Source organism: Sciurus vulgaris (genome assembly GCF_902686455.1).
Source record: "Sciurus vulgaris genome assembly, chromosome: 14".
Taxonomy (NCBI): domain Eukaryota; kingdom Metazoa; phylum Chordata; class Mammalia; order Rodentia; family Sciuridae; genus Sciurus; species Sciurus vulgaris.
Genome location: NC_136475.1, coordinates 19,379,844 through 19,404,269, shown reverse-complemented (window position 1 = coordinate 19,404,269; position 24,426 = coordinate 19,379,844). Strand labels below are relative to the sequence as shown.

The 24,426-nt window shown below is 42.3% G+C and overlaps 1 protein-coding gene across 7 annotated transcripts in view; it reads right to left on the bottom strand.

Moving 5' to 3' along the window:
* The window catches only part of UXS1 (UDP-glucuronate decarboxylase 1), an 87,731-nt gene that overhangs the window by 39,783 nt on the left and 23,522 nt on the right, over positions 1–24,426 (bottom strand). For 2 of the 7 annotated variants that reach the window (XM_079110369.1, XM_079110371.1), the window contains exons 2-6: positions 14,309–14,336; positions 12,515–12,578; positions 11,386–11,429; positions 8,345–8,405; positions 115–295 (exon numbers count right to left, since the gene is read on the bottom strand). In XM_079110369.1, the coding sequence (XP_078966495.1) occupies positions 115–295; positions 8,345–8,405; positions 11,386–11,429; positions 12,515–12,578; positions 14,309–14,336 (378 nt within the window). Of the gene's footprint in view, positions 1–114; positions 296–8,344; positions 8,406–11,385; positions 11,430–12,514; positions 12,579–13,053; positions 13,762–14,308; positions 14,337–16,034; positions 16,095–24,426 lie in introns of those variants that run through there. The other 5 variants (XM_079110370.1, XM_079110372.1, XM_079110367.1 and 2 more) reach the window with 4 other exon arrangements.

The following is a 24,426-nucleotide window of genomic DNA, read 5'->3' as shown; positions in this document are numbered from 1 at the left end:
CAGAACATAACACAACACTCAATGTGGCCAAATCGGGCCAATCCTTGGGGCTCTGGCTGCTCTGGGGAGAATGGCTACCCATTAAAATGAAGCTGCTGTGCACTTCTCTCTTACCTTCTATGTAGAGGGGCTCCACTACATCATGGTTTATCAGCTCGAAGTTCTCATGGCCAATCCAGTGCTCCACGTTTCTCTTCCTGCCTGTGAAGAAGTTGTCCACCACGGTCACCTCATGGCCGTCCATCATGAGTTTGTCAGTCAGATGGGAGCCCACGAACCCCGCACCTCCGGTAATCTGTATTGGGACACAGCACGTAAAACACCCCCAGGAAAAGGCACATAAGAACACTGTGACGGCCGACATGGAGGAGGCAGAGAAGCTACAGGCAAAACACTCGCCTGCGTGAGGGCCCAGATGTCAGACAAAACAAAGACTCGAAGTGGCCACTGTAAACACGTTCAAAGGACTAATGGAAACGACGCTGAAGGTGAGAGAACGCAAATGAAACAAGTGAAAATTCTGGAGCTGAAAAGGACCACAACCGAAAAGCAAGATTCAATAGAGGAATTCAACAGCTGATGGGAACTGCCAAAAGAATCAGCAAACTTGAGACAGATTGGGAGGACTTATGTAACCCATGGGACAAATTAAAAAAAAAAAAAAAAAAGGAAAGAAAGAAAAGGAAATTGAATAGAGTCTCAGACAAAGAGGGGATACCATTAAGTGCACCAACGTGCATGCAGTTAGAACATAAAAAGGAGGAAGACAGTAGGAGGCATCATCATACCAGACCTCAAACTATACTACAGAGCTACAGTAATAAAAACAGCATGGAACTGGCACCAAAACAGACATGTAGACCAATGGTACAAAACAGAAGACGCAGAGACAAACCCACATAAATACAGTTATCTTAACACTAGGCAAAGGTGCTAAAAACATTCACTGGAGAAAATATAGCCACTTTGACAAATGGTGCTGGGAAAAATGGAAAGTCACATGTAACAAAATAAAATTAAACTTCTCTCACCCTGCACAAAAATCAACTCAAAGTGGATCAAAGACTTAGGGACTAGAACAGAGACCCTGTACCTAAAAGAAGAAAAAGTAGGCTCAAATCTTTACCATGTCAACCTAGGATCTGACTTCCTTAACAAGTCCCCTAAAGTGCAAGAAGTAAAATCAAGAATCAATAAATGGGATGGATTCAAACTAAAAAGCTTCTTCTCAGCAAAAGAAAAAATCGATAATGTGAAGAGAGAGCCTAGATTTTGGGAGATCTTTACCACATGCACCTCAGATAAAGCATTAATCTCTAGGATATATAAAGAACTCAAACAACAACAACAACAACAAAATAACCCAATCAATAAATAGGCTAAGGAACTGAATAGACACTTCACAGAAGAAGAAATACAATCAATGAACAAATATATGAAAAAATGTTTAACATCTGTAGCAATTAGAAAAATGCAAATCAAAACTACTCTAAGGGGCTGGGGAGATAGCTCAGTTGGCAGAGTGCTTGCCTGGCATGCACGAGGCCCTGGGTTCAATCCCCAGCACCACCAAAAAAAAAAACGACTCTAAGATTTCATCTCACTCCAGTCAGAATGGCAAATATCAAGAATACAAGCAACAATAAGTATTGGTGAGGATGTAGGGAAAAAGGTCCACCATACATTCCTGGTGGGACTGCAGACTGGTGCAACCACTATGGAAAGCAGTATGGAGATTCCTCAGAAAACCTGGAATGGAATCACCATTTGACTTAGCTATCCCACTCCTTGGATTGTCCCCCAAGGACAGCATATTACAGTGACATACCCACATCAATGTTATAGCAGCTCAATTCACAATAGCTAAGCTATGTAACCAACCTAGTGATGAATGGATAAAAAAATGTGATACATACACACACACACACACACACACACACACACACACACACAATGGAATATTACTCAGCCATAAAAAAGAATGAAATTATGGCATTTGCTGTTAAATGAATGAAATTGGAGAATATCATGCTAAGTGGAATATAATTATAAGTGGAATTCAATTAGTAAAAATGTGATACAGATCTCATAATATATACAACTACTAGAGAACCAGAAATAAAATTAATTTTAAAAGTTAAAAAAAATTACAGTAACTCAGGTGTTATACAAGAATATATTTAAAGCAAAAGAAAACAGGAATACAGGAACAGAGACATGAGGCATACAGAAAAGTTAAACAACAGGTATAAATTCAACTATCTCAACATTAAATGTGAAAGGATTAAACAATCTACTCAAAAGGCAGAGATGATTAGAATGAAAGAAAAACAAGATCCAATGATGTAAGTATTTAAATGAGGCACACTTCACATTTAAATAAGCTGAACATAAAAAGATCTAAAATATAGTATATAATCAGGAACAAAAAAAAGTGGCTATAACAACAGATAAAATATGCTTTAAAATAACAAATATTAAAATAGGCCTTTTATAATAACAAAAGGTAATCAGGCAGATATAACACTTGTAATCATTTATGTAACTAACAAGAGCAACCCAAAATATTGAAAGAACTGAAGGAAGAAACAGTGAATTCTACAAGAATAACTAGAATAATCCCTTGGCTCAGGAGGCTGTGGCAGGAGGATCTGAGTTCAAACCAGCCTCAGCAAAAGCAAGGCACTAGGCAACTCGATGAGACCCTATCTCTAAATAAGGGGATGTGGCTCAGTGGTCGAGTGCCCCTGAGTTCAATCCCTGATACACCCCTATCCCCAAAAAAAGATTAATTGGAGACTTCAATCTTTCAAGCTTATACCAAAACTACGCAGATTAACAGGGGAACTGAAGGCTTGGAAAACACTATAAACGAGTTAGAGCTAACACAGCTATGTAATGCTCCAACCAACACTAACAACAAGATTCTTTTTAAGAGGAATAGAATACTCCTTAGGTTAGATGACATCCTATTCTATAAAACAAGCATCAGTATATCTGAAAGGATTTGAAGCAAAAAAAAAAAAAAGTGTGTTCTCTGACTACCACGGAATGAAATCAAGTTATCAGTATAAAAAGCTCAGACAATGCAGGAATTTTCAGAGGTAAACTGATTAGATCATGAAAGGTACAACCTAATCAGTGGATTAATTCACTGGTGGATCAACTGGGTGGTAACTGTAGGCAGGTAGGGTGTGACTGGAGAAGGTGTGTCACTGGGTTGTGCGTTTGGGGTTTATATTTTGTCCCTGGTGAGCAGAGTTCTCGCTTCCTGGTTGCCATGCTCTGTACTGCTTTCTTCCATCACGTCCTTCCGTCACGATGTCCTAGGTCACCTAGTGCCCACAGCTATGGAGCTGGCTCACCACTGACTGAACTCTGAAACAGTGGGTCAGAACAAACCTTTTCCCCTCTGTTTCATTCAGGTCAGGTTTTTGGTCACAGCAACGCAAAGCTGACTAAAACACAGAAAGCTGAGATAGTTACAAGTATGTAGAAATTAAATAACACACTCCTGAATGGCAAGGGATCAAAGAAGAAATCACAAGAGAAATTGGAAAATACTTTTGAGATGAATGACAATGAAGAAAGGGTGTACCCCAACTTATGGTATGCAGCTAAAGCGGTGTTTAAAGGAGATTTATAGCAGCATGTGCCTATACTGAATAAAACAAGATCTCAAATCAGCAACCTACACGCTCAGCTTAAGACACTGGAAAAAGAAAAGGAAACTAACCCTAAAACAGAAGCAAGGAAATAATAAGGATCTGAACAGAAATTCATGAAATAGAGACCAGAAAAACCCAAGAAAATCAACAGATAGTTCCTTAAAAAGATTAACAAAATTGACACTACACTAGACTAAGAAGAAAGAGACAATATCCAAACTAATAAAATTAGAAATGAAAGGGGAAACATATTACTGAACTTACAGAAATAAAATAAATCATAGCAAAGCCATAGTCTGACCAACTGTTTGCCAATAAATTAGACGACTTGGGTGAAATGGAGAAACTCCTAGAAACACACAAGGTACCAGGGATGATTTACAAGATACAGAGAATCTGAAAGACTGAATTAGTAATTAAAAGAAAAAAATAAAACCCACAGAAAATTACTAACGAAGTCCAAGCCCAGAGGGCTTCTGTGGTTAATTTCAGTACACATGTAAAGAAGAATCGAACCCAAGTCTTCACAAACTCATCAAAAATAAATAAATAAAAGCACTGGGGGAATACTTCCCAATCTATCCTATGAGACCGCTATTACTCTATTAAAAAAAAATCACAGACCAATATTCCTTTTGAATATAGATTCACCATAACCATTCAGGATTTATTTTGCATATGCAATACTGGTTGCAAACTGAGCAAATTAGGAGGTAACTTCTTCAACTTGACAAAGGGTACCCACGAGAAGGCCACACCTAACATGATACTTACCTGTCAAAGACTAAGAGGTTTCCTGCGCTTCATGAACAGAAACAAGGCAAGGGTATCTGCTGTTTCCGTCTACAGTCAACATTGTACTGGAAGTACCGGAAGTTCTGGCCACAGCAATTAGTCAAGAAAGTGAAATAAAAGACACCCATATTGAAGAGGCAGAAATTTGGGGATTTAAAAAAAAACCAAACAAACAACTGCGTCTCAAAGAGACCCGTGAACCCCACTGGAATCAAGAAGCACCCATGAACCGTCAGCATACAGGAAACACCGGTAAATGGATGACACAGAAAACCCACAGAGCCCGGGCAACCCAGTCCCTGTCCCTGCCCACAGAACAGAACCCATGAGGGCAACAACTGAGGCAAAGCTGTGTAACCAAGTCCACCTCTCGTTCAGCCCCGGGGCACCATCCCTCTATGAATGTTAAACCCCAGACCACAGCAATGCCAGACAGCCTGCACTCACTCTCTCTCGCCCTTCCAGTGTACGATCCTTGTTTCCTACAAATTTCTGTGTTTGGGCTTCTACCTGGTATATCCTTCAAGGGTTCTCTGTGACATTTGTCAAGAACCCCCTAGTCCTGAGGTCCTCCTCTATGGAACCTTCACCAGTGATAAAACTACCTATACTTGCAGGTAACGTTCCCTTGTGTTTAGAAAATCTGAAGAAATCCAATTAAAATTACTAAAGCCAACCAATGAAACCAAGAAGGCTGCAGGACACAGCAAAATAATCAACAGGTTTCTATGTACTTTCCACCTACAATGAAGCTAATAAAACAATTTCCATATACAATAGCAATAAAAACAAATACTTTTGAAGACATTTAACAAAATGAGTAAAAAACTTGTACTCTGAAAACATAAAAAATAATAAAATAAAATGTTGAAAGAAATAAGACTAAAACAATAGAAAGAACCCATGTTCAAGAATTACAATGCTTACTATTAAGATTACATGAATGGTATGAATCTATATTGTGCACAACCACAGAAACAAAAATTTGTACCCCATTTGTGTACAATGAATCGAAATGCAGTCTGTAAAAATAAAAAAAATAAAAATAAAAAAAAAGAAAGGTGGCAATACTGTCCATATAGACCTATAGGTTCAATGGTCTTTAAAAAAAATCTTAGATGACTTGTCTAGAGGAACTGACAAGCTGATTCTAAAATTATAGAAACTACAAGGGATCCCATTATGGTTTGGCTATAAGATATCTCCCAAAAGCTCCTGCGTTAATGCAGGAGGTAGGCAAAATTACTGGATCATCAGTGTCTCCTAGTTTGAAGGGATTAACTGGGTGCAAACTGCCGGTAGGTAGGGCGTAGCTGGGGGACCCACCACAGAAGGGTTCATCTTCTCTACAGTCCCTGCACCTTTCTCCCTCTTCCCTCCTGGCCTCATGAATGGAAACTGCTCCTCCACCTTACCCTCCATCATGACGTTCTGCCTCACCATGGGCCCAGAGCAATGGAACTGGCTGATGATGGACTGAATCGCTGAAACTGTGAGAAGAAATACGCTCTTCCTTCCCTAAGTTGCTCTTGTCAGGCATTTTGGTCACAGCTGTGAAACTATGACTAACACAGATTCAAAATAACCACAACTATCTTGGAAAAAGAATGAAATTGAAGAAATTATCCTTTCTGACTTTAAAACTTACTACAAAGCTAAAGTAATTGAGATGATGTGATACTGGCAAAGGATAGCCATATAAATCTATGGAGGTGAGTATCTAGAAACAAATACTTATATTTATGGTCAACTATTTTTAACAAGCATGCCAGGATAACTTGATGGGCAGTTATGAATCTTTTCAACAAATTGTGTTGGGCAACTAGGCAGCCAGATGCGAAAGGATGAAGGACCCTCACCTAACACCATATTCAGAAAGTGACTCAATAGGACATAAGCCTAAATTTAAGAACTAAATCTATAAAACTCTTAGTAAAAGACATAGTTAAGTTTTATGATTTTGAGTAACCAATGACTTAAATGTAATGCCAAAGTACAAACAACAAAGACAAATGGACTTCACTGACATTAAAAACTTTGGTACTTTAAACAATGCCATCCAGAAAGTGAAGACAGGTCACACAGAGTGGGAGAAAATACTTGCACGTTAAATACCTGATAAAGAGCCTGCATGGGGAATATACAATGAACTCTTATAAGTCAATAATAGATAGGAAAATAATCCAACTTAAAAGTATCTGAAAATTTAAACGATATTTCCAAAGGTAAGAAACGGCTAATAAGCACACGATAAGCACTCAGCGTCATTCATAATCTGGGAAAAGCAAATCCAGACCACAAAGAGAAATTACTTCACAACAGGATCAAAATGACCAGACAACAGTGAGTGGTGTAGAGCACGTGGAAACCAGAACATTCACACGCTGCTGGGGGAAACGTGAAAGGGCACAATTGTTCTGGCCAACGGTCTGGCAGGTTCTCAAAAGGTTAAACACAGAACCATCATTTGACCTATAAAATGAATGTATAAATAACATGCTTTATTTGCACAAAGGACTAGTTGGTGCTAAGAAGATATAAGATACCGAGACAAGCTACAATTAGAATGAAGGTTGGAAACTTTATGCTAAGTGAAAGATGCCAGTCACAAAAGGACAAACATGACATTATTTCATCTGGATAATAAATCTACAAGTGGTAAACCTATATGCCAGAAAGCAGGCTGACAGCTGCCAAGGGCTTATGGTGTGGAGGGCTCTGCGGGGAAAAAAGTGACCATTAGTGGGTTCAGGGTTTTTTGGATTCTAAATTAGATATATAAAGGTTGTACAACTCTGGGATTATATGAAAATCATGGAATTGTACACTTTAGGTAGAGTAAATTACATCTTAATAAAGCTGTTAGTTAAAAAAAAACATAAAGGTACAATCTCTTCAAACAGTTTTCTATAGGATAGTAAAATAGGGCTTTTTCACTGGTGAAATTTGTATTGATGTTTAACAAGAAGACTATTAGCCAAGGAAGCCACCAGAGTATTTACCCCAAAGTGGTCTTTGAAACAGAAAAAGTTCAAACTTCTGGAAGTTTCACACTTCCTCAAAAGTTAAACATAGGATTACGTGATCCAGTAATTCTATTCCTAGGTATGACCTAAAACTGAAAACCTACATTCACAACAAAACACATGTAGAGACAGATGTTCGCAGTAGCATTATTCAAAATAACTCTAAGCATAAACAACTTCCAATGTCCAACAACTGAGAAATGGATAAGCAAATGAGGTCTATCCATAAAATGGAATATTCTTCAGCTCTAAAAAGGAATGAAGTACTGCTTCACAGAACGGTATGGATCAGCCTTGGAAACATTATTCTTGGTGAAAGAAACTAGTCACAAATGACCACATATGGTTATCACTTCGTTCATATGAAATGTTTATAAGAGGAAAATCCACAGAGACAAAGTAGTTTTAGTTGCCAGGAGCTGGGGAGGAGGTGATGGAAAGTAACTGCTCATGGGTACAGGCTTTCATTTGGAGTGATGAAAATACTGTGGAATTGTATGTGGCACTGTTGCAGAGATGCAAACAAACTACAAACCACTGAACTGCTATCTGAGAAGGCGGGATTTTATGGTATATGAATAATCTCTCCATTAAAAAAAAAGTGTCTTGCTGGATGCGGTGGTGCGTGCCTGTGATCTCAGCAGCTGGGGAAACTGAAGCAGGAGGATCGGAGAGTTCAAAGTCAGCCTCAGCAAAAGCCAGGCACTAAGCAACTCAGTGAGACCCTGTCTCTAAATAAAACACAGACTAGGGCTGGGGATGTGGCTCAGTGGTCGAGTGCCCCTGAGTTCAATCCCCAGTACCTCTCCCACCCCCAAAAATTGTCTTAATATGTCTTAAGATGTGCAAACTTACCAAAATTCTTTTTCGATCCTTTTCTGATAAGAACTTTACTGGTGGGTATTTCTGGGTAAAGCTGTATAATATGAAGAGATTAAAGAAGAAAAGTCAGACATCTCCTGCATTTTCTCCATTGACCATCAGAACTGATGCCAGATTCTCAAGTTCTTGCAATTTGCTCTTCCTGTCTTCGCCTCGACTAGGAGAGCCCAAGGCCCTTGCTAGCTTCAGTTTAAGAAATATTCCATTTTGATCCTGTTTAGAATCAAGCTAAGGACACAATGTGAGTTTCTATCCCTGGGAGGTGAAAATGTAAGAGGCTGCAGGCAGCCACGAAAGCAGAGGCAGGGCTACCGCTATGAGATCAGATAAAAACAAATGTGGGCGCACGAGGCATTCGGGAGAAGTACGTCAGGGTCTGAAGGAGCGTGGCTGCCGCATGAAGTCAGGCTGCAGGAGGCTGCCACACGAGGCTGAGAAAAGGAGACGCGAACAAAACCGTCTCCTGTGACGGCAGTCCCACACTTCTCTCCGCCCTCTTCTGTCATCGACACTTCTGGAGGACAGGGGTCTTCTGCCTTAGGTCTGGGACCATGCTGCAGGACTCGAGGGAGCTGGACCCATCTCTGTTTGTCAAATAAAATTTTGAGTCATTCCTTCCTCTGTTTCTCAAGTGGGGGCTGGCAATGGAAAGCTCTTGTGGTCCAGGTCACCCTCAAACGCACTGCAGTCTCCCTCAACTCTGCTAAGCACACAGCACCCTGGCATCCCACTGTGGGGCAGAGCACCGGGAGAAGTGCTCATTCCCACGGCAGCACTGCGCCTGGCCAGAGCTCTCAGACTGCTGGAACCCACAACGCACTCCACTTCAGGCCTGGTACCCTTTACCCGCTGTGCGAGTCACCTCCCACCACCTGGTGATGGGGAAAGAACCTGGGCTGGAACCTGTTAGGCAAGCAAGCCTCCAGGAGCTACCCCGCAGCCCAGGGGTTCATTCTCTACCATGCACAAGGCTTTAGAGGAAGAGCCTGAGGAGAATGAGATGGAGCTTCACCCTGGAAAATGCAGAGGAAGGACAGAGAAATCCATGCAGTGAGGGCCAGTGGCAGAAAACTGCCTGAGAGAACCTCTCCTTAGGACTCCTAGGTACCGACATCCGAGGATGCTCATGTCTCTAACGTAAAGTGGCACGGTGTTTGCATTTTACCTGTGCACATCCTCCCATATGCTTAATTCATCTCCAGGTTACTTACAATACCTTATACAACGTGAATGCTATGCAAACTGTCATTAGACTGCACTGTTTAGTGAATAATGAAGAGTCTGTCCAGGTACAGTAGGAGCACATTTTACACACACACACACACACACACTTTTTTTTTTTAAATACCAGGGACTGGGCCCAAGGGCATTTTACCATTGAGCACATCTCCAGTTCTTTTTTTTGTGAGACAGGGTCTCATTAAGTTTCTTAGGGCTTTCTCTAAGTTGCCAAGGCTGACTTTGAACTTTCGATCCTCCTGCCTCAACCTCCCAAGCTGCTGTGATTACAGGTGTGTGCCACCACGCCCAGCTCCTAGCTCCCCTGAAATATTTCTGATGCATGGCTGGTTGGTTGAATCTGATGCAGAACCTGAGGAATGGAAGGACAACTAAAGCTCCTGTTTGAAAGCTTAATGAAACAGTATAATACTTATACCAAGAAGAAAATGCATTTTCTTACAGGAAATATACTTAAATAAAAGTGAAGCAGATATGAACATTGCACAATATGTACATGTATCATCAACTAGTGTCCCTAAATAGGCACAACTTTTATGTTCATTTTTCAAAAATCTGAGGGAGAAGCACAATTACCCACTATGCAGATTTAGTGTATGGAGGATGGACTACAATATATTTCTGACACTGTGTGCTGAAACCTATAATTTAATAAACAAAAAAGAATTGGGGTTTCCTGCTTTGGTTTTCTCCAATATGCAGCAACTGTGTTCCAGAGTTTGCACATGGTATTGTCATTCAACTTTTAAAAGCTATCTTATACCCTCATTGCTTCCTTGGAGAAATCACACACAAGAAGCTGGCGGGATGGGAGAGCCACCAGGGCCCTCCCCAGCATGCACGCCCCACAGTGTGCCTTCTTGTAGGCGTGGGTGACAGGGCAGTGCTGGGTGCACATGGCTGGACTACACCCTCAGCCAGTGGCTCAGCACTCCCCAGCACCTGCTGCACTCACTGCTGGACAGTGGGCCGCAGACAGGCGCAGAGCCTGAATGGGGGGAATCTCAGCCCGTGTATTGCTCATCCCTTAATTTAGAAACCTTAATTGAACACTGGTTCCATGCTAGACACTGGGTATACGGCAGTAAACAAGGGAGCAGGTCCCTAACCACACAACCCCTGCGTCCCTGAGTGTGGGACGAAGCAGAGGCAGAGGAAGGATGAAGCAACTAGTGGGTCTTTTCTTACACCTTCTCAAATTAATCCTTTCATAATTGCTTTATGTAATTTTCAGATCTTACTGCTTAGTAGGACAGCCTGCCAGAAATACTCTTACTTGGAATTTCAATTAACATTACTAGCTATCTACTCAAAGAATGTTTAAAAAGACAGAGATGAAAAGAAATCAATGGCACAAAGCAGGCGTGTCAGCAGGTTTAACATTCAAGAATTCAACTATGGATCAAAAATATTTTAGAACTATCTGTATTGAACAGGCATAGGTTTACTTTCTTGCCATTAGTCCCTAAATAATACAGTGTAACAACTATTTACATACCATTGACAGATCTAAATCTTTTTTAATGAAGAGTATCTAGTGCTTTCATTAGAAATAGTCCTTAAAGACAAAAGGTGGAAAAAATGGTCTAAAAACTGCATTTAAATTTTAAAGTAAAAACTCATGTTCTTGTGGAAAAGATTTCTCTTGAGAATGCCTAACATCTTCTATATTATTTAAGTTTCATACATAAGTTCAACTGAGATGAACTTGTATTTGACACTGACCTTTCCTGTCGCATAACTAAGATACAACTCAAAGAAAAAGGTGCTCTTACCTTTTCTCCAAATCTCTGATTTTCTCTCTGAGTGGTTCAACAATCTAGAAAAATCAACCAAAATCAGGTTTAAACAAAAGCAGTCTTCCACTGTTCTCACTCCATTCTGATGCTTCATATATGCATAACATGATGCAGAATAGATTTTAATTCCACCTACATTTCACTTCCACTTTGAAATTAAGGTCAAACATTTGAGTCACAATGCTAGAATCAAGCAGATAAATTCCACATTGGTACTCTAACTCCATAGGTCTACATTTGAGAAAATTCACCTTTTTACTCACTCACATTACTAGGAAGAACGTGAAAGGTGTTTCAGGTTCATAAAAATGAGATCAACACTTTCCATCTTTTCAGGAACCAAGAATTCCCCAAGTGTGGCCCCCACAATCCTAACGTTCTGTTTTTGTGATTATATCGATGTTATCAATTCTTGCACATAAATCATAGGCTGTGAGTCAAACCACATCCATGTGTGTCACCACCCATCATGAGCTCAGGTAAAGAAAGAGCAATCCAAAGGCATCTCTGGGATGTTGGTATTGGCTTCAAATTCAAAGTGGATAACTCTCCAGCCTCTCCCACAGCCCATGCTATAATATCCTAGATGTATCTCTACTTACTTATCTATATGATATAGGCAATTGTCTTAAAATAGAAGGCATACAATCAAGCAGAGGTGCTTGCCATCAGCTAGGTGGGCGCGTGATCAACCATTTGTGCATATGGATGCTGTCTGTATTTTTCAAGTCCTGCATTTGGTTTGGGGTAGCTTTCCTTTGAGCATCTGCTCTGTGCCTGGGTACTGGCACTTCCTCCATCTCTCACAGGTTATTACTTCCCTTCCTCCAAGAAAGGCTCACCTGAAGTCATGTGAAAATCTAAATGTATTTGGTTAGGGCAAAATTTGTTTTAATATATCAGACCTTTATAAAAATAGGCAAATGGTGATAGATTGAATCTACAGGATAATAGAGTCACCTCTTAAAGAAGTAAATGATTGTTTGAGAGATGGTTTCAAAATCGCCGTATGACATCAAGCTGGCACAGTGAAGAGGTCAGCATAAGCAAAAGGAAGTGAAACCGCATAGTTAAGACAAAAGCAAAATATGGAAAACAAACCAACCTCTTCAATCTTGCTTTCAATTTTTAGTTCGCCGTTTTCCTGGATAGACCTGTTGAGCAGAAAGCTACAACACTGAGATCAGTTGAAAGGACTCATGACTTCAAGATTTATTTCTGAACAAACTGCCATAACAAACCAAAGGCTGCAGCCATCTCTCCCCCTGGCACCAGTGATGTGTGCCAAATCCCTCCAGCAGGGGGCATGCCAGGGGAAAGTAGGACACCAGGAGGAGGAAATCTCCCTAAGTCCACATGCGAACATGCTCAGTTTTAACTAATTGGTTATTTTTATAAACCAAACTAATTTCACCTCCACATTACACCATGGGATTTTAAATTAGAAGCAGGAAGCTATGTCCATAGGAGTATACGCTTCTCTGCGGGGCTTTCCCAGGGATTTAACACAAAATGGAGTTTATCCAAGTAAAAACAGAGCTCCTTTAAATGGGATCTGAGCACCCCACCTAGCCACACACAGCAGCCTTTGTCAGGAGACACACACCCCAGCAGCAGGAATCGGACCAACATGGCCCCACCCACCTTGCAAAACCAACTCCACACGAAAAGCCTGCTGGGGGTCCAGTAACCTTCTACCCTGTACCCTTGTGCAGCAGGATTGAACTTCCAGCGCCAAATTCCACCAACACAAATGTGTCATTCTTACATTTCTTAATACCATGGAATAACAAAGTGGAGTAGATTTTCTTCAAATGGAAAACCATACTAATGGTGCTGAATTTGCTTTACGGTGAATACTCATTACTTTTTTGCTGACTTTTTAGAAAGGGTTATTTTTAAGTTTGGTAGAGATAATTAACATAAGGATTTTTGCTTTACAAGCGTCCCTCTTGCGCTGTTAAGTGGTACAAATAATGCACATTCAAGTCAGAAGTCTCCTCAAGCCTAACAGTGGGATTGACAGGTGGTCTCAGCATCCATATCAAGTATGGGCTGAGCATCCCAAACCTGAAGATTCAAAAATCTGAAATCCAAAATATTCCAAAATCTAAAATTATCTGAGAGTTGACATGAGAACACAAGTGGAAAATTCTACCTGACCTCATATGACAGGTTATAGTCAAAATGTAGGTACACAAAAATATTGCACAAGGTCATCCTTAGACTATGTATGGAAGGGACATATGAAACAAATAAATTTTACATTTAGATGTGGGTCTGGTCCCCCATCTGTACACACACACAGAAAAATAACAACCAAGATCAGGTTTAAAACAAAGGCAAGTCTTCCACTGCCTTCACCTATTCTGCCTATTCTGATATGTATATACACATATGTACATGTATGTGTCTGTATTCCAAAGAAAAAAATTCAAAATCCAAATATTCTGGTCCCCAGTATTTTGGATAGGGTTACGCAAGCTATAGTTTGCCCCGGGATCAAAAGACCAGCTATCATTTCCCTGGGACAACTCCGTTCTCAAAGGCTTTGCCCCTGTGTCCATGCTCTCACCACCCAGAAATACAATTTACCTTTCAATAGTGCAAAAGACAGGGTCACAACTATATTGTCTACAGGAGGAGGGACAGTAGAGAGGCAGTAAGAGAGGAGCTGACCATTCTTTACATCTGAGATTTCTTTGGGTAAACATTCAAATCAACTATATTCCTTGAAAACATCCACGGCAGAAAAGAAAGAGCCCAGATGTGTGAATAGCAAAATACTCAGTTTCACTAAAATTATTCAATTCACCCATGACACCAATAGCATGTAAGTAACTACTAAAGTGTGTCTATAAAACCCAACCACAATATCCAAGCAATTAAAAACAATTACCTCATATTAACAAAGTTGCCCCAAACAGCTGTAAGAGAAAGAAGAAAAAAAAAAGTCAACATTGAGTCTGCAACATTCAGGAATTCCAACTGACAAAATTTTAATTTTTTTAAAGGCTATGAACTTCTAAAAACTTTTATTTATTTATTTATCTATTTATTTATTTTTATGGGGTGCTGAGGATCAAATCCAGTACTTCACACATGCTACCCAAGTGCTCTACCACTGAGCCATGACCCCACAGCCCAATTTTCTTAACCACTGAGAATCTGGGCTATAGCTCATGGAGACAATAAAATGTACACTTTGTTTTCAGAAGAATTAAGTCCAACTAAAAAGAAAAAACGATCCTATCTATTCCTATAGTTTTGACATCTGGAGTTCAAGGGTGCTTGTGTTTTGGATGATAGTATGTCCACAACACAGTGTTTCCAGAAGAGTCAGTCACAAAAATAAAAGAACCGTATGCCTCAAAGAGAACCCAGTGTTCAGTCCAAACTCTCCCTTTTAAATGTGAAGGAAAACAAACCCCAGAAGCTAAATAATGGCCTGCAGTTGCAGCTTACCACCACCAGGTGGCTAAACCTTTGTCAGCACTTCACCAATCTTGGTCAATGACTTCTCTGCATGTCTCTGCTATTGGTTACAGGCACCTGGTGGCAGGTTATCTTGTGCCTTTGGACCCAACAGTGAAACCCAACCATGGATGGTTTTAAAATATAATATAGAGGAGCATCCTGATTCTGAAAATCCAAAACCTGAAATGTCCCCAAATCAAACTTTTTGAGCCCTGATATGACACCACAAGTGGAAAATTCCATCACCACAAAACATTGTTTTATCCATGAAATCGTTAAAGATACTGCATAAAATTACCTTCAAGTTACATGTCCAGGGAACAGATTAATTTGATGTTTAGAGTTGGGTCCCATCCCATTATGTATATGCAAATATTCCAAAACAAAATTCCTCAAAATTTCAAGTCTGAAACACTGCTGGTCATAATATTTCAAATAAGGGATACTGAACCATTCTAGACCATTCTAGATCATTAAATTACTGAGCAGAGCATTATTTCATAGGCACTTTTGCCATGAATACATGGTCCTAATACTTTGTATGCATTCCAGTTTGGCTCTCACCAGACACTGCATGCCTACAACATGCCTCACACTTCTAGGTGATTCCAGGTGCAGTGGCTGAACAGACAGCAAATACAAATGTCCCAGGGACAGGAAGTTTTTGAGTTTGGGAAGGCCTTGAGGCTTGTATCTAATAATTCTAGGCTCTGTCACATTGCTATCTCTGACACAGAGTAGTGGTTTAGTAAATGTCCAAAGTCGTCCCCAACATGAAATTCCCATTGTCAAGTGGGGAATGTTATTGATTCCATAAAAGCAAATCTCTCTTCAGAGGAGGAAACTATTGATAGAAAAGACAGCAATAAATAACTACACAAGTAGTAAAGAAGGAAATAAAATTTAAAAGTTACACTAGATTCATTAATCATTAAAAAAACAAAGTGTTTGTTTTTGGATCACGTACTACTCTCAGGAAAAAAAGCGTAGATACAGGAAAGTCACCTTCACAGAAATTTAAACTTACCCGCACACCAAAAGGAATAAACCCCAAGGCCCCACAACTGGGAACCTCCTACACAAATTAGAGGAGAGTCATTCCAGGCAATCTGAAAGCCATTAGGTATTCGTATGAAACTACATGGTGCCTGTGTAGGGAAGAAGGGGCTGATCCCTTTCCTCCCCATCCTGAGGGTCTGTCAACACACCTAACACAAAGGAGAAAAGCAAAACATAGATATTTAATCATAGTTTTATAAGACATGAGAACCTTCAAAATGAAGATGGAAAGACATACAGGAAAATGTGTATTTTACGGTTCAGTTGGAAGCAGCAGGAACAACTATGTCAAGATGTGACTGGACAAAGGGTGTGAGCTAACAGTGATGAGGCTGGGGAAGTCCAGCAGGCCTGTCAGTCCAGATTCTTCTTGGCCCCTCTGTGCAGCATTCCTTCCCAGGAATGGAGGTCCAATGACCTACCATCAGACAAGGTAGGTCAGACAATCTCTTAATGGCCAGCTCTGAGACAGGAAAGTCCAGGAAGGTGAGAGGACTATTTTTAGGCTTTATGGCTGACTTTCTATGACTTGTCCTGGGGAAGAGGAATTCTGGTTTCCATGATTTGCTTCTGTGGAAAATGAGCAAGAGACAGGAGGGTAGAGAGACCTTGGTTCTAAGTCTGCTTCTGAGGCCTTCCAATGTCCATTATTCAAAATATTCACCATGCACCATGCACTATACTTTGGGTTGTCATTTTCTGAGCCTCAAGACATGTCAATGCTCTTATGACAGAATCACTATACATGATGAAAAAAATATATATTTACAGTATGTTAGTCAGTTTTCCATCACTCTAATAAAAAACCTGAGATAAACAACTTAAAAGAAGAAAAAGTTTATTTTGGTTCATAATTTCAGTCCATGGTCACTTGACCCTGCTTCTCTGGGCCGGTGGTAAGGAAGAACAACACGGCAGGAAGCACTTGGCAAATGTGTTCACCTCATGGCCAACAGGAAGCAAAGGAGAGAGGAAGGGGTGGGGTCCTAATATCCCCCAATGACCCAACTCCCTCCCACGAGGATTCACCTCCAAACAGCATCAACAGTGACCAAGCCTTTAACACCAGCCAAAGCACAACACAGCATAACTTCCACTGCTAAAAATAAACTGAAAAAACTGAAATTCTTAAAAACATGAGTTTAAATGCTGACATGAGAAATTGTTTCTCCTTGGATTTAGGAGTTTACTTGCTTTTAATAAAAGAGGGGAGAGATTTTTTGCTAAACTCCATGCACCCGCTACCCTGTTCTCAGTCTCCTCCTACACCCCTGTGAACACCCGGGTCAGTCCTCACCTCAGCCACAGGCACTGCCACCACCGACAGAGCCGCGGAGATCACAGGGGAGGCACTCACAGGAACTTTAGGATTAAGCTCCTTATCTAGACTAGACAAGGCTCTCTCTGGCTATGCTATGGAATCATGTAGACAAGGAAAAATCCATTCTTTAATGTGCCCTCTGGGTGGGAGCTGACGACTTTCAAATCATTCTATGAATACTGGTTTATTCAGCTTTTTTCTTTCAACCTTTGCTCATCTCTCAGTCTTATCACCACTGAGTCCAATTCAGAGCAGCCCAGGCTGCCTCCCCTCCCAGACACCTGTTCCCCAGCCCTCTTTCCCTTCCCAGGAAAGGAAGGTGAGGCCCCAGCTTCATCGCCCTTTATGAATGGATGAAAATGGACAGGAGTTAAAAAGGCCTACAACTATTTCTGCAGCTCAGGCCTCTTAGACTGTAGTTCCCACCTGCAAGTGCTCCCTCCTTCCTGGTGGTTCTTCCCCTCCTCCCCAGTCAGATCTCTCAGCAGCCCTACTGTGAGACCTGCAAGCACCTCTCTCTGGGGGACTCACAGGACTCTGCCCCTTCCTAAACCACTCACCACACCCAACCCTCCTGGCTCCCGGAGATGGTATCTGGGCCAGAAGTGGCCACCACCAAGCACTGCCAAGCTCAAAGGAGCACTCAGGAGAGGTCCCCTGTCACCACAATGCCCACTTCCCATTTTCTCTGCTGGCTTTCAGGAGGTCTCTCTTCAAGATGAGGAACACCAGGCACATGCCATCCGAGTACTAAAGTTGTGTATGTCAAGGAATTTCTTACGATCTTTATCTTCTCCTTATTACTGTTTATTTTCAAGAGTATCACCAATTTGTATTTACAATGTTTTCCAGTCAAGGGTTTTGGGCCTCTTTTTAAATGATCAAAAGCTGATCATGCTTTTCTTTAGAGAGCAGAAAGGAGCTCAGCACCTAGCGCAGACAAAAGAACAGGGGCACCTGCAGGCAGGACAGAGCCTCGTGACACGGTGCACTTGGTCTAAGGTGAGACACAAGTGGTGTCCTGCAGTTCCAGGGCCTGGCTCTGGTGGTTTTAAGTGGCTCATGACAGACTTTAAAAGTTTAACATTGTAAAAATTAATCTTGCTTCTAGAACTTTGCAATTTGTTTGAGTGATTTTGACCCATCTTACCGTGCCTCAGAGGGACAGCCGGGCATTGCTAAGAGATGTACTCTATAAATATAAATATCTGAACTAAATTGAACTGAATTGAATCGATTACACATAATACCAGGAGTCAATGTCACAAAAAATAAGTACACTAAAGGGCTGCACTGCCACACTGTGGTCAATGGCAGATGGCACGTACCAACGGAGGTCTCATAATATTATAATGCAGCTCAGCAGTTCTATCGCCTAGTAACATCAAGGCCACTGTAATGCTATACTGACCTTCTTTTGGTGATGCTGGCGTTGACACACCTACTGCACTGCCAGGCACAGCTAAGTACAGCACATGCACTTTTGTACAGTGCACAATATTTCACAGTGATAATGAATGACTGAGTTCCTGGTTAACTTATTACTACAGTGTGTTTCTTACACAGCATCAGCCTCATCCATCTCGTTTAGTAAGTCTCTTGACTGCATAAAGAGGTCACATGGAGTGACTAGCACTATCCAGGTTTCTATAAGTACAACGCTGTGATGGTTGAACGAAGACAAAAATCACCTAATGATCACTTCTCAGAACGTGTCCCCATCATTAAGCAACATGTGACTTAAAAAAATAAAAAAGTAATTATTCACTATAATTGATAAGGGGCTTAAACCCAAGTCCCTTGCATAGATGTCCAGATATTTTAATTGATTTTAATTTTTAATGTAAATTTTAAAAAAATACTATGTATGCAAACTAAGGCACATCAATTCTTGATGCCAGGGGTGGAGCTCAGTGGTAAGGCTCTTGCCACAAAAATACAAAAAAAGGAAGTGTTTTTTTTTTTTTTTTTTTTCCACGACTCTTATTATGTCTATCTAAACTTTGTGGTGTCCAGGAAAATTTGTTTCAATAAGATCTTAATACATACATATTTTCATTGGGGCAAGAAATTGAGTTTTTATGTGTATAATTAGAAACAAGCACCCTCTTCCTACATAGGAAAAAATTAAAATGCTAACATAACCCCTTTGGGATCTTAGTCTAACTTGGTTTCTTCAATATTAATCAGCCATTGTGAGATAAATCCTTTTAGAGCATGATTTCTCAATCTGAAGTCTGTGGTCTCTAAGGATTTCTGAAAGATTTTCAGGTATTTTGAGGGAGGGGAGAAAAAACTTTGAAAAAGTTGCAAAATCATGTGTCCACAGCTTTCAAAAGTCCTCCAAGGAGCTCAAGACTCAAAACAAATTATAAACTACCAATTCAGAGTCACAAAAGCTTCGAATTTAAAGAGGCACATCTGTTTTAGAATGGGATGAGTCTGAGTTCTGGAATACAGGCCACTGAAGGCTCAGACTCCCCTCTGGGGATCCAGGTCTGGAGCAAGCCATTCCCTGGCCCTGCTGAAGAACTTTCGCAAGGCTGGATGGGGCACAACGACCATTTCCACTTCACACCTGTCCGTTTTAAAGGCTGCAAGGTGTTTGGCATTCTGGTCACTTTTTTAAGCCAGGAAGTGTTACGTACTTTCACTCTAAGTGTGGCTTCAGGAAACAGTGCTCCGGCCGAGGCATGCTCGCATACGAAGCCCCGTAAACAGCCATGCCGGGCGCTCAAGTCAACCGAGCAAGGATCAGATAGTGCAGACCACACAGGCACTCCGTGAAGGCTTTGCCTTCCTTTCATGATGGTTCCTGAACTTCCTCGCTCATCCTGACGGGACAGACAGACGCAAATGGTGGAGCTTAAGAGAACAACTCTGAAAATGGGCATGCGGTGCTGACCCCACGTGCTTTCTTTTCAAGAAGCAATTACTGCAGCCCTGCCTGCCTTAAGCGGACATGTCACAATCCTCAGCAAGCTACCTGTTATCTGTAGGAGAAATGCAAGCCCAAAATAATGCTGATAAGAGGAACCCAAGTTACTCTGAAGGGGTAAACTTTTGTGCCCCTTTCCACAGACCAAATTCCAAAACTCAGGGAGATGAGGATAATTCCTCCTAACCATAAAGTCTGTGAGAATTTATGGGTTAAGAATCCAATGAGAACCTGTCAGCACGAACAAAGTGCTAGAGTTGCCATGACACTGGGGACTTGAAAGTCTGATGCCATCCTGCTCAGTCAAAAGTCAGGACTGAGTCCTGGGCAGGACTCTGTGGAAACTTCTCTGGGATCCCCAGGGAAACTGGAGTGCAGGAGAGGCACACTGTCCCTTTCCTGTCTGAGAGGATCCACTCTCTCCCTGCAGAGCGTTCCCTTTTCCCTATCCCTTCAATGAACACAGGCCTGTTACTCTGAACAACACGTCTGAAATCTTTCTGACTTGATCATAAGCACTGGGGTTTGAAGGCCGGGGGGAGGGGAGGTTTCTGCGCCCTGCTTCAGTTTCCCAGAAGACCCCAGCCCTGTACCAATCCACCGGCCACTGACAGAACAAACTCAGTGCCTGGAGCTCCAGGAGGAAGACCCTGCCTCCTTTGCATCTGGAAGGGGTGTGAAGGTGTGAGCTGGGAAGGTCCCTCAGTGAAAGGTGAAGCAAACACCACCAGCTGGAAGCAGGGGAGCTTGCTAGGTCACTGGATGAACATGGCGCGGGGCAGCAAGATGGCATCCCCCGCAAAAGAAAGCAACAGAGAGGACAGTCAAGAGGCATAAATGTAGGTGTCCTTAAAACCTCAGACATTTATTTAATGAGCCCCTGCTAGGAGCCAAGCTACGTGTGAGGTGGGGCAGCCAAGGTTCCTAATCCAGGTTGCCCCTTAGCTTTTAAAAGGCTCTGCAGACTGATGTTGGTTGAGAATGGGACTAGGATGAAAGAGCGGGGCTCTGATTCTCCAGTCTCAATAAAACCAGGGCTTTGCATGGCCTGCCAGGCCCTACCCAGTGTGTACTGCAGACCTACTGAAACAATCTCTGCAGAGGGCTCTGGCAGATGCATTTTTTAAGTGCCCCAGGTGATTCTCATCCCTGGCAATCTGGGAACCAGCCACTCTAACACCTCACCTATTGCCCACCTCCAGGCTCAAGCCACTCTGCCCTTGTAATTACTCCAACTTGTTGAGCCTGCTCCCCACACCCCAGCCTCAGGGCCTTTGCACTTACTCTTCTCCCTACTGCCTCCCTCTTACAGTTTATTTAGGTCTCAGCTCAAAAGTTACCTAGTCAAAAAGGTCTTCAGGGGATCTATCAGTACGAACACCCCCATGCCACCCCACTCCATCTCCCTGTCCCCATGAAGCCTGCTTTCTTTCTCTTCACAGCACTCATCACTGGCTAATCTATCTATACAGGTTGCATAAATGTTTGAGACTGGAAGTGTACAGATTTTGGAGTATTGGTACATATATAATTAGACTTCTTGGGGATGGAACTCAAAGCTACACATGAAATTCATTTATGTTTCAGACCTACATTATACACAGTCTGAAGGTGATCTTACAAAGGATTTTTAATAATTTTGCTCATGAAACAAAATTTCTGCACACTGACCCCTCAGGAAGCTAAGCTGCCACTCTCTTAGTCATCCATGGGTCGGCCAGGGGTCAAGTGGTACCACCACCACCTCAAGTCTGAATTCAGAGGCTGCTGATCAGCAATTGTTTTCTTACACTTACAGACTTAACATAAAAACTTGAGACCGCATTCACACAGTGAAAAAACGGAAGGTTCAGGATAACCAGTGTCATGTTGGTACCAAGAAAGTTCAAGATTTTGGAGCATTATGGATTTTTCATTTTCGGACCAGGGAGGCTCAACCTGCATATCTGTTTATCTGTGATCCCTGGTAATTGCCAATTTCCTTCTCCCAATAAAATATAAACTCTGAAGCAGCAGAGATCTATTCTTTATACAGCACTGTTTTCTAGAGCACTGAGACAGATGGACATAATACATACTCTCTAAATAGTTGCTGAAAGAATGAATGAGTGAGTGAATAAACAGCTTCCTCAAATGATTAAGAACAGCTGCTCCAAGGGAACAGTCAGAAACCCTTTTTTATAAAGAGCTAGGTAATAACTATTTAAGGCTTTGAAAGTACACATGGTCTCTGTCTCAACTGCTCAACTCTGCCTCTTCGGGTGACCACAAACATTGACAATTTTGGAAAAATCATGGCAGTGTGCCCATCACATCAAGGACACAGAAATTTTGATTTCATATAATTTCTAAGAGCCATGAGATATTATTCTTTTTAACATTTTTGACCGCTTAAAAATTATTAAAATTTTTCTCAGTTTCTGGGTCCTACAAAACTAGCAGTGGCTGGATTTGGCCTGCGGGCCATAGTACCTCATGTCCTGGAGGAGAAAACAGTTATCAGTCACCTACATAAAATACATGCCAGAGAAGTGATGGCTGCAGTCTGCAGGGGTGGGAGGGTGACAAAGCTCAGGACCTGCTCCTGGAGAAAGAGGGTGTGAGGGACAATGGTGGCAGAGGCCCCTGGGGAGGGGCAAGGTCAAGACGAGCCAGAGTAGTTTTCTTACACAGTTTCCCTGGAGACTCTGCTAAGGAACCAAATATGGGCACCACCATGTTTTCTTTTATATTATCCAAAAAAAGCTGGGCTCCAGTTAGTAGGCAAGGAGCAAATGTTTGGAGGGTCTTGAAGGCCAGCAAGATGCTCTAGCCTGTACCTCAGCAAAACAGAGAAGCAGAAGCCAGGGAGAAGGTGGACTGAGGGGACAGAGGCCCGGGGTGTAGACTCTGAGGGCAGAAGTTGGAAAGGGTGGAGATCATGGTCTGGGGTAACAGAAGCTCAGCTGGAGGCACCCTACAGTGATCCACAAGGTGTCAACAGCCAGGAGAAACTGAGGCCTGGAACCCAGAAGGCCAGTGGTGTACGCAGGGGCCTCTGGGGTGAATACAGCAAAGGTTCATCAGAATGTGGCAGTGACTGCTACTTGCTGCCTGGTGAGGGATCTGGAGACAATGCCAGGTGGGCATCTGCAGCGCCAGCATTGCGTGGCTCACCAGGCACCTGCTCCACACAGGGCTGTCGTGCTTGCTGTCTCTAGTCACAAGGTCATGTCATAGCCTTGTGCCGTCTCACAGCCAGTGCCAGACAGGTGTCCTGTGACTTGCTCAGGCCCACAGAGCCAGTGGCCCCCATCCTCATGCCACCCTTCAAGTGTGAGGCCTCATCCCCAGTCCTGTGTGACCTGCTGAGGGCTCCAGAGCTGTCCCCACCTGCACGGAAGAAAAGCACCTTGTTCATTTCCAAACTTGTCGTCTGAGCTAATCCCCCACCTTCTGACGCCACACGGCATGTGCTCAAACTAAAATGGAGCGACACTGGCCTTCACAAAAGCCTCAGGTGGGAACAAAGCTGTGCCACATGGCGATGCTCCCACTTCAGAGAACAAACAGTGACTGCGACCTTTCACCACTCGGGGCAAGAACACTTTAGCTTAGAGAAGTATTCAAAATAGAAACCCTGCACAAACAGAAGGGACCTTGAGCACATTTAAAGTAAGAACAACGCTGCCACCCATTCTGCTGCCGGGCTGTTTACTGTTCCCCTTGAGCTCTTCAGAGCATGTTAACTGCACTGCGGTGCTTGCCTCACCTGTGACTTGGACTGTCTGCGAGTGCTCCTGCAAAGCTCTGCTGTGTCACCACGTTTTTACAGAGGAGCCTCCAACATGCCCTTTTAAAACCTGCCCCAAAATTATCTGACGCACTTTCCATGAGGTGAGGTCTACGTGTCCTCCCTTTGAATCCAGTGGACTTAATGCTGCTCGGACCACAGGGAAGATCAAGATGACACTGTGTGACTTTCGAAGCCAAAACAGACAGCCAGGAGCTGTTGTTGCTGCCTTATTTGCTAGGACACGATCTAAGAGGCCTTGGTCACCCTGGAAAAAGTCTAACCACCACTTTAGTGTGGAGAGGTGGCATGTGGGTACTCTAAGAGCCAGAACGAAGCGTCTGAGCTCAGGGAAGCGAACAGGCCCCGTGCAGGTGAATCCCCCAGCCTGGCTGACTGCCTCATCCCAGTGGAGGACCTGGCCATCAAGAGACACACGCACCATCCCAC